The 11,302-nt window shown below is 45.4% G+C and overlaps 1 protein-coding gene across 1 annotated transcript in view; it reads left to right on the top strand.

The window, feature by feature from the left end:
- The first annotated feature begins 1,343 nt into the window (after positions 1–1,343).
- Positions 1,344–11,302, top strand: part of DLX2 (distal-less homeobox 2) — a 109,414-nt gene continuing 99,455 nt past the window's right edge. The window contains exons 1-2 of the mRNA XM_010843848.1: positions 1,344–1,402; positions 2,736–2,928. Of these exons, the coding sequence (XP_010842150.1) occupies positions 1,344–1,402; positions 2,736–2,928 (252 nt within the window). The remainder of the gene's footprint in view (positions 1,403–2,735; positions 2,929–11,302) is intronic.

Raw genomic sequence — 11,302 nt, 5'->3', positions numbered from 1 at the left:
AAATTTAATATGTGCCTTCGTGGGTATGTGTGATGTAAATGTACAGAAAGATGCCTAACTGGACAAATACACTTAAATCACTGTTGGCTATTATTTCTGGACAGGGAGGGAGTAGTAGAGTGGGGAAGATAAGTAAAACTTTCAGATTTTGCTCTTTTTACTTCTGTATCATTTGCATATTTTACAAGGCAATTATTTCAGGAATTAACGTTCATAATTTGTTATCTTAAAATCAGAGAACCAGTTCTAACAAAGCAACCACAGAAACGAGCTTATCCTTCTTCTAAGGCACATAAAACTCCATGTGTGATGTAGTGTTGCACTAATCTCCACCAAAATTTCTAAACGAGCGTTTATTGCACACCTGCCAGGCATCACACTGGGTGCTGTTGTGTATTTTATCTCACTCGATCTTCACAAAATCCTCTTAAAACATAAATTCAATTTTTTATTTCAAGATTGTAAAACAGTATCGGGGGCACTTGGGGTTATTAGAAGGGAATAATTTATGTAACACTTGATGTCGTACTTTTCTCATTTGTCTTTTACCATAACAACATCCTAAAATATGGTGACATAGGAAGCTCAAGAGATTATTACTCCCAGTTTATACGTGTGGAATCTAAAGCTCAAAAAGAATAAGTAATTCAGTCAAGATCACAGTGAATGATGAGTGAACACTATAAACAAGAATCCCATCTCCTGGATCTCAACCTTATATTCCTGCCACCAGAGTGTGGCCTAACTGGCCTAGTTACATTGCCATCTTAATGCCAACATTTGTACATAGAGGCTTGGATATGAGCTCTCAGTGACCATCGAACCAGTGCCCCTCAATCCTGGCTACACAACAGAATCACGTGGGGAGCTTTAAAATACATTAACGCCTGGGGATTGTCCCAGACCAATTAAATCAGAACCCATACAGGTAGGGTTCAGACATCCGTATTTTGTAAATGCCCTTCAGTGATTCTAAGTCAGAATCGAGAGCCAACCTCATGAAGCAAAAAGGTGTCATCTGAAATGCTAACTCCAATTCACTGAAAGAGGTGCAAGAGGGCTGTGTGGGAAGGACCATGAGAGAGCATCTAGGCTCGGGGAGAGTGTGTGAGCAGTGAGTGGGGTCTGCTGTGGATGCAGGAGGATAGGTGGCTTGGGAGATGTGTGCCAGGCAGTCCTGATCTAGGAGGAAACCGAGGCTGGAACACTTAAGTGGTTTACCATGGTAACTAGAGGAGCTAGGAAGAGTCTAGTCTAAGCCCAGGTCTGCTAATGTCCCGCTCACTCCTCCACTTCTGTATGAAGCTGAGTAGCTCCCAAACCAATTCAGGAGCACCAGGAAGATGTCGGACCAGCCCTGTGATTACCCTGACCATGGCACCCATGCCACACCTGCCATCTTGTGAGTCTCCACCCAGCATCACTCACTGCAATGTGCAGAGGCCCACAAAACAGGCGCGGCCCATGGCAGCCAGCAGCGCCAGGCGCTTCCAGTCCCAGCTGCTTTCACTGCTGCCACCATTCAGGCTGACCTTAAGAGAGAGACCCCAAGAGGAGCAACACTGGGCCTGGGGCTGGGAGCTGCAGCCACAGCCTCCGTTTACTACTAAGGCACAGGAGAGGTTGCTCAGGAATGCACCTGGCAACAGGCAGCTGGCCACCTCCTGCCTGCCCCAGGCAATTTCTCCAGCAGCGTCCAAATCCCTGCGTGTCTTTGAAGCCTCTGGGAGAGGTGACTTGTGCGTGTGTTTGTGTGTGTGAGAGAGAGTGTGAGTGTGTGTGTGTATGTGTGTGACTCAGAGATCTGTCATAAACACCCCATGAGTCACCCACTTCCTGACCAACACACGGTGGAGACAGCTTCAGGATGCACAAAAGCACAGGAAAAGAGCCTTGGGGCCAGGAGCAGGTTATATGTTTTCAGGAAACTGGTTACTTTTAATATAAATACACACACAGCCCCAAGCTAAAACTCGACAAGTTTCGGGTCTCTTACTGAGGCAATTCTGTTCACAGTGGCTGTTTTCTATTGTGGCAAAATATACATTACATAAAACTTACCATTCTAACCATTTTTAAGTGTATCGTTCAGTGGCATGAAGAGCATCCACACCCATCCCCAGAACTTTTCATCTCCCCAAAGTGGACCTCTGTACTCAAAAACAAAGCTCTCCTTTCTCCATTCCCACCCAGCACTAGTAACCACCGATTTCCCTTCTGTTTCTATGAATTTGAAGACACTATCTGCCCATTGTGCTTTATTTCATGCATCATTTATCACTTCATCATTATCATTTTTAATGGAAAAAATGGGTAATGCTTTGAATTCTTGGTATTTATTTCTTTAAGAACTCCCTAAATATAAACAGAAATGATTCTCCTGAGTTTCTATTTCTACTGGGTAGCTATAGATGGAGAAGTAGAGAAGGCCAGAGGGGGCTCCAAATGAACACGGAAGTGAGCTTCAGAGCACCAAGCCTAACACACTCTAGCTGCTCATACAGAGACCCCCAAATGCCACAATCCAGTGCTTTCCCTGGGTGGGCAACCGTGGCTTTGGAAGGCAGCCAGCTGATGTGTGAGCCACATCAGCACATGAGCCACACAGGGCTCCCCACCTTAGCAATTTCTCTGGGAAACCCATAAAAGAAACGAAGAGCAAGCAATGAGCATCAGTGTCTTTGGTTCACACAGTTGAATGGTTGTTAACACTCTGTCGTGTAACGCATCTGCAGACCAGCTCTGGCTCTGCACGCCTCTGCAGGAAGGGGAGGTGGTGCCCACAAGGACTGCAGCTCCTTCCAGGGGAACCTCACCAAGCATATCTCCTGCATCCCGCCATTGGTCTTGGGCCAGTGTGGACAACCCCTCAGTGTACAGGCTCGAGAGAACCAGCAAGCGGTTCACTACCGAGATGTTCTGCGGAAGGTTTCCTCTAAGCAAAGGTTTCCAACTTGGGTTCATGAGCATCCTATCCCATGGCCCCATGACCCAAAGAAGGTCAAGAATCTCAGGATCTGTGAACACTTTCAGCTCAGACCATAAACCAACCACAACCAACATTGTAGGGAATACAAACACTTGTGAAAGGTATAATCTCTTCCTTCAAGAAGCTCGAACCTGGTGAGGAGACTCAGTCTCCATGGAGGTGAGTCTGCCAAACCCTCCTTGGAGGAAGGTGCTAACAGAGCTGAGTTCCATTGGGAAGGAAGAGTTCTGGAGGAAGTTGAGTCCTGGAACTCTCAGGGGCCAATTCTGTTAAAACATGTGGCCTTTTTGGTGTACAATCAGTCTGTTTTTTAAATTTCTGATCTTTAATCTCTTTGAAACAGGCCCTGACCATTAGCTACCAAGCCCATGAGTGGCTGGTCAGTGAGAAGAGACCCACCCTCCACCAAGCTCTCCCTGAGGGAAGCCGAGGCAGCCCAGCACTGCCCATTTCTACAGGATCAGAGGCACCGTCAGAGACCTCGCCTGCTGATTCATTTCCACACCTTGTCGAGCTCCACCTACAGAACAATATGTAGAAACGTGTCAACAGCACACACCGAGTCCTGCCCCCACTCCCAACATCCTAAAGCAGCTACAAAGGAAATTAATGGTTTCTCCCAGAGGCTTTTATTTACACAAATGTAAAACCCCTATAAATACCATCCCAGATTTGTAGACCTCTTCTTGTTTTTCTCCTGTTGCTTGGAATGAAAGAATGAGGATGGTACGAAAATAAACCCCTTTAGTACTAAGTAAGAGTGATAGTTTGGCGGCAAATTAAGTGAATCTGGGTGTGGTATTAGGACACTCATTGCAGTCAGTCACCTTTTCAAAATTAAACACAATCAGGTCCCACACACCCTTCCAACATCTCCCTCCTGCTGCTCTCAGGACAAAGGCAAATTTCTCAATGGGGCGTACGGGTCTTGCCTGCCTGTCCCTGGTGCTTCTCCAGCCTCATTCTGCGTCCTTCTCCCTGCCCCACAGGTATGTGCTTTCAATTCTGCACTTGTCTCACACTCCCTCTAGTCTCAGAACACAAGCCTGCTATTCCTGCCCGGAATGCAGTTCCTGCTCAACCCTTCATCTAGTTGATGCATTCTAGCCCTCGCATTCTCTAGAGCTCAACACAAACTTCATTTGCTCAACACAAACCTCACTTCAACAGTTCCTGACCCTTGCATCTCCCTGTTTTTCTCCTTCTAGCCTCACCACCACACCCTCTTTCTTTATGTGCTAAATAAATGAGACTATCACTTCCTCTGTCACGTTCAGATTTCCCGTGAATACTGAGAAGTAGTATGGGATGGCAGATACAGAGTCGACGCATCAATCCAGTTTTCTAGTGTGCCTTTCTCTATCACAGAGGCTGGAAAGATAAAAACCTAGTTTCCAGACTCCATTTTCAAACGACTTGGATTTAGAAACTTAAGAAGGCATGAGGTACACATTCTGCTAGCACAGAGCAAAACTGGAACTAGAGCCAAGAGTTCTGATCTCCAATTTACAATGAATTATATTCTTAGAGCCAAAATTTCTTGGACTGGCTTCCTGATGGTGGCAGAAGTAGACGCTCCCTGGGTAGAGCCATTTCTGGGATCCAGCTCTGGTAGTCATTCGTGGAAGACCAGCCTGAAGACTGTTTCTTCTAAGCCCCCGATTCTCTATACTAAATCTCTTTCTGCCTAAACTTCTAAAGTGGTTATTGTTACCTGCCCTGGACCCTGTTTGACATATATTGGAAAGAGCTTCTGGAACTATAAACTGCTATGGAAATGTGAGTTATGGTTACTCATCACAAAGCAGAGCTGCCTTCTGGAAAGGGGCCATGGGAATAGCCATCAGTCACAAAATGTGCTGTTTCAGGAAGACTCACACTCTTGACACAGTATCCCCTGTGTCAATAGCCATTTTAACCAGAATCCTCACCAGAAACAGGGAAGTGTCCCTAAGTTTCACTTTGGAATCCAGCTTCCCTTCTACAGCCTTATTTCTGCCTATCTGGAAAACAGGAACAGTGTGGAGTTGGCAGCATGTGGCTCCTGGGGAGGTTTTACTAGAATTGAACATCTCCTAGAGCGTAACCAGGAAGGGCCAACATTCCAGAATCAGGTGGAAAGCCCATGAGTCATTCTCAGCGGCTCATACATACCTCTCTCACTCTGGCAAGTCTACCCTGAACCCTTGATGCCTGCTCATCCTGCAGTCACTCCCAGCTCAGGCGGGGAGGGAGAGGGCTTCGGGCTGCTGCTCACTCCCCTCACATTTTTCACCACCCAGGGCAGACCATCGCAGCACCTGGTCATACAAGGTCTGGCTGAGGCTCCTGGGGTGTCATCCAACAGGATGACAGCACAGGGGTCTTGCTGCTTCAGCACATAGTTTCTCCAGCCATCTACAAACCCTGGCTCAGCTTCAGACAGCTCAGCTGGAATGCCCCAGGCGTGGCATTCATGAGCCTGAATGGAAAGCCTGAAGCTCAGCAGGAGAGACAGTGAAATTGAACGAACGTCACCTAAAGCAGCCTTAGGGCCTCCGATGACTTGTCCATCTCTTTTTACCACTCCTTAAGGCTTGTGGTGATCACCTGCCAGGATGAAAGCATCTCAGCTCAAGGAGCTAGCAGGGTAGAAGGGATAACTGAGAGATTAAACACAGGGCGCTGGAGATGTGACTCAGGAGAAGTAGAGGTGGTGGGTGGGGAGGGGCAGGGAAGAGAAAGAATAAATCAGCACCAGATAAAACTGTGTTCCTGACTGGCCTGTATGAAAATGACTGTGCGTCCCTTCAGGGTGGGAAATGTCCTTTTTTGATGGAATAGACAGCTCGTCAGTGTTCTTGGTAATACTGGGTACCCTGGCAGCAGTGTTTTGGGAATACTTCCTCAGACAAAGCTTGGGGCCAAGCTGCCCTTGAGGAAGGGGCAGCTGAGCTGTAGAAAGCCCCACATTCATCCTGTTTTCATCTAGGGAAGGTCCAGCCATATTTGTTTCACATGTTGCACTTCTTGAACAATTTCATTTGAAAAAAAGAGATATTTGGGGTTTAAAAAGAGAGAGAGAGCTGGAAGGCCATCTGAGAAAGAAGCACTAGGCTAAGAATCAGGGAGCCTGGTTCTACCACTACTTTTCTGGGCAACCTTAGCAAGTTATTTCACCCCCCCTGGGCTTTAACTTCACCCAGACACAGGAAAGTATTGGCTTCCAAAGGTTATTGTCACAGAAAACTAACTGTATTCAATATCCACAGATAAACCATAATGGAGAATAATATAAAAAAGAATGTATATATGTGTATGACTGAGTCACTTTCTGTACAGCAGAAATTAACACAATATTATAAATCAACACAATATTGTAAATCAACTATATTTTAATTAAAAAGTAATTTTTTAAAAAAAGGGAGAAAAGGTCATTGCAAGGGTTCTATGAAGGAATGAGGCAAAGACTGTATCCAGTAGCTATCTATGGTCTCCTGGAAAACCCTCCCCAGGAGAAAGACAGAACCAAATATACTTTAGACCAGGGGTGGGACCCTAGAATCAGAAAGCACAGTCCCCAAGGACTCCCAGATGAATTCTAGGAAAAAGGGACAGCAAATAAAACAGGAAACAGCTACTGAGCTTAAAATTCATAAGCCATTGGGAGCAAAGCCCCACTGCTCTAGATCCACGCAGCGAAGAACAACTCGGAGGTGAGATAAAGGATACCCTGGAACTCATCTGGGAGGCCAGTTCAGGTCGGTCACTGAGAGGCCCCCACGTGTGAACAGAGATGCAGAGCAGCATCCATTCAGGGCAGCCTGGGGCAATGCGGCTTTAGCGGGCAGCAGCAGCAAGTTCTTGGAGCTCTGTGAGATCAGGGCCACAGCAGGAGCCCTCACCACTGGCCAGAGTCAGTGCAGGAGGGAGGGGATTCAGACCATACATGGCCACCCTGGGGACCCTCGGAAACAAAGGTGACCTCAAGGAAGGCTGAAGGACCTGCCTCAGCAGGTGAGGACAGAGCCTGGGACACACAATACTGATGGCTACCAATGGCTGTGGCCTGGCAAATGCAGACAACAAACACACCATGCAGGTAATGGTTTAAGATGAGCCAATATGAGATACCACCCACGCAGTCCACGGCTAATGCTTTGCTGACTTCCATAGACTTAAGCTTGGTTCATACAGAATAAGAGAAGAGCCCCTTTTAGCAAGCTGGCCAGGGAAGCTGCTTTGAGCAGGTGAGCTCTGGCTGGGCCATGCAGGGTGGGAAGAACTAGAAAGCTTCCAGGCAAAGCCAGCAGCATGAGAGGAAAGCACCAAGGCAGAAAGATGGGAGGCACTTCCAGGAAAGTTAGGGGCCTGGCCAGCAGATAGTCACACAACCAAGGAGCTGCAAGAGAGAGATAAGGGACGTAGCAAAGGACTTCCTCCAAAGCAGCTTCGGAGCCTGCCCGGGCATCAGGACTCCTGGGGCTGAGTCAGCTTAACCTTGGCACTTCCGTTCCCTGCCAAGCAAAATGAGGACAATGACACCTTCCATTTACCTCTAACTGTAAACTGTTCAGGAAAATTTATGGGCTGATGTCTGGGAAAATGTCTTCAGAGGGCAGATGATAGGTTCATAACTGGTTTTCTTAAGCAGAACTAAATGTTTCTAGGGGTGAAGTCATAGACAGACCCTTTTGAGAGTCTGCAGGAAACTTAGGACTCTGATCATGAAAAAATAACTCTGCATATTCACATATCTCGAAAATGTTCATACAACTTGCAGTGATTCTTGGAACCCTGAAGCTCATCATAGAACCTTTCAAGATGCATGATGCCCAAGTGGAGAAACTGCTGTCTCAGGGAAACTATCAATATTTTACAATACTTTTTCACCATTTTATATGGAAATACCCTGAACTGAGTAATTAGAAGTATCCTGGGTCATTTCTATTAACAGGTGGTGAGATGAGACGGCTAAGGACACACACTTGAGAGTCAAGCAGGCTGAACTTTCAATTCTGCCACATGCTGTGCGGCTTCAAGAAAGTGATGTAAAATGATCCACAACAATCGGGCCATTCAACCCAACATCACCCTGGGTACCAGTGGCTCCACTCCTACAGGTGGGTGGGAGCTTTATGTTTCCTCCCACAATAACCTGCTACTCAGGTTATGCTTCAATGAAAGCAAGTCTCAGACAGACACACAGACATTCCCAGCAACCTGGACAGACACAGTCACAGAGTGTTTCTGAAGGTGGATGGGGTCCCTTGGTGCCCCTGTAGGATTTTTGCATCAAGGCAAACTCAACCATGTTCTGAAGTCAGGATCAGCCAGTCTTCTTATGGATCCAGGGACAGAACCTTCCGTTAATGTGAGGGTCCCAGAAGTAAGTGCTGGGCCACTGGCTTTGCCAAGTCAGCTCTGTACTTTGTTCCCACAAGGGCAGAGATGACTAAGCAGTCTTCCTAGCCTACATACCTCTCGATGCCACTCATTTCATCAATGAAAACCTATTTCTAGTATCTCTTACACTAATCAACAGATGCTCTGATGAGAATACAGATAATGATATTTAAAGTCCATTTTCAGAGAGTGGGTTTCTGAGGGAGAGCTTTAGATGTTAACGAACCACCACTGGGGGTAATTAAGTGTATCTCACATGCACAGATGCATCACACTGTCTATAATGAAGTTATAAAAATAAATTATAAACAATATAACAGCAAGTTACTTAACTTTATGAGTTTGTTTACTCATCTCCATAATAAGGACAAAAATACGTATCTCACTGTATTCTTTTGAGAAATAAATGAGATACTAACAATAACAGCTAACACGTATGAAGCATCACATGCTGTGAGGCACATTGCTAAGTACTATGCACGGATTACCTCATTTCATCCTAACAGCCACCTTGTGTAGGAGGTAGGCACTCTTTCTGTCTTCTGCTTACAGATGAAGCAACCAAAGACAAAAGTTTAAGTCATAATTAGATAAAGAAAAAGTGTATTTAAGGACCTGGTGTTGTTTGACAGAGCAGGCACGTGAAAAGTAGTAGCTCTAATGCTTATTGTCAAAGTGATGAGCAGTTATAGCTGCTCCTAGAAATTTGGCTTTGGAGTTTGACGAACAATACTACATATTTTAAACACTGATATTTGAAATTCAGATCTGTAAACAACCTCTTGGGAGAGGTTTCATTACTTAATTTTAGAATGGCTCCATGGTAATATCGATACTTTAACCATCTTCCCATAGTAAAATCACCCTTTATTTTCCCCAAATAAATGTCAGGTTATAGTGAAAAATGATGTCAACAGGATACCTGGAGACCCAGGTGTGTTGTATTGTGGTGTGGTGTGGTGTGTTATGGTGTGTTATGGTGTGGTGTGGTGTGTTATGGTGTGGTGTGTTATGGTGTGTTAGGGTGTGGTGTGGTGTGTTAGGGTGTGGTGTGGTGTGTTATGGTGTGGTGTGGTGTGTTATGGTGTGTTATGGTGTGGTGTGGTGTGGTATGGTGTGCTGTGTTATGGTGTGGTGTGGTATGGTGTGCTGTGTTATGGTGTGGTGTGGTGTTATGGTGTGGTGTGGTGTTATGGTGTGGTGTGGTGTGTTGTGGTATGGTGTGCTGTGTTATGGTGTGGTGTGGTGTGGTATGGTGTGCTGTGGTGTGGTCCACCCCGCTCATGTTCACCCTGTCTGAGCAGTTTCCTCATATGCCTAACAAGGAGATTAAAGCCAGAGGCGTTTTACAGGTCTCTCCATTTTAACATTATATAATCTAAAATAATCTCTTTTTCCCTTATGTCCTGGTTTTGGGTTTTTTTTTTTTAACTAAATAGGGCTTCAGCATACACACACACACACACACACACATATATATATGTATCAAAGGGCTTCCCCGGTGGTTCAGTGGTAAAGAATTTGCATGTCAATGCAGGAGACACATGAGCCGCGGGCTCGATCACTGGGTCAGGAAGATCCCCTGAAGGAGGGCATGGCAGCCCACTCCAGTATTCTTGCCTGGAGAATCCCATGGACAGAGGAGCTCTAGCTACTAGCCCGCCAGGCTCCTCTGTCCATGGAGTCGCAAAGAGTCAGACACGACTGAAGCAACTGGGCACGCACACACCTGTTTAAAAACCCTCTCTCTACATGCAATCACATTTCATATGTCTGGGGGTCAGGACTGCAACTTGTGGATCTTGAGGGAACACAGTTCAGTCAATACCGCTAACAAGAGAAAGCCTGTTAAACAAGTGATGGCACATTTATACAGTAGAATAAATGCCATAGAGCCATTAAAAAATAAGGCAGCACCTAAATCCTAAAATTCTATGTCCTGGAATAGTCCCCAAGATATATACAGTGGTTGTTGTTGTCTAGTCGCTAAGTCATGTCTGACTCTTTTGTGACCCCATAAACTGTAGCCTGCCAGGCTCCTCCGTCCATGGAATTCTCCAGGCAAGAATACTAGAGTGGGTTGCCATTCCCTTCTCCAGGGGATCTTCCTGACCCAGGGATAGAGCCTGAATCTACTGTATTGGCAGGTGAATTCTTTATCACTGACCCACCAGGGAAGCCCTAAGATACATACTAAGTAATGAAAAATTTAAGTATAAAACAGTATGCATAGTTTGCTGTCATTTGCATTTAAAAGGAGAAGAAAATGATATATATCCTGTGCTGGTTGATGCATGGACTGTCTTGAAAGTCATATTTAAAAAAAAAAAAAAAAGTGTCTCCAAACAAAGATCCTGTTAGACTGGGGCATAGGAAAGGGAAGAGATTTGATTTTCATTATAAATTTTCATGCAAATATTAAATATTCTACATGAATGTACTGCCTAGTTTCTAAGACCAATTAAATATTAAACATTAAAGTGCTAGAAAATTTTAGGTTTAGAAGTGTGCATAAACCACATTTTGGTTTGTGCACAAAGCTCCAGCATGGTAAAGGGTTTTGCTTTATCTTGAACGATTTCCCCAACCCTTGGACTGTTTCTGCACAGATACCTCTTCACAGATGTCTGTCTCCACGGCAGCTGGCCAGTGCTGCGTCTTCTTTTTTTGTAGTTCTCTCTCTCTCTCTCTCTCACACACACACACACACACACACACACATATTAACATATTGAAAGAAGAACTTTTCTGAATTTTGGAGCACTTGAGAGAGTTCCTGAAAGCACCTTGTCAGCTTATCTCCCACTGCCAGGATGAAGGAAAGGGGGGAGGCATGGGAAAAGAGAAACCATCACTCCAAAAGGAATGGAGATGGAAGCACTGCAAAGCAAATAGCTGCAAATTTCACAAGTGTCATTCACCATCCAC

Source organism: Bison bison, unplaced genomic scaffold (genome assembly GCF_000754665.1).
Source record: "Bison bison bison isolate TAMUID 2011002044 unplaced genomic scaffold, Bison_UMD1.0 scf7180017864190, whole genome shotgun sequence".
NCBI lineage: Eukaryota > Metazoa > Chordata > Mammalia > Artiodactyla > Bovidae > Bison > Bison bison.
Note: the sequence above shows the minus strand (reverse complement) of the source record. Positions and strands in the feature narration are given on the sequence as shown.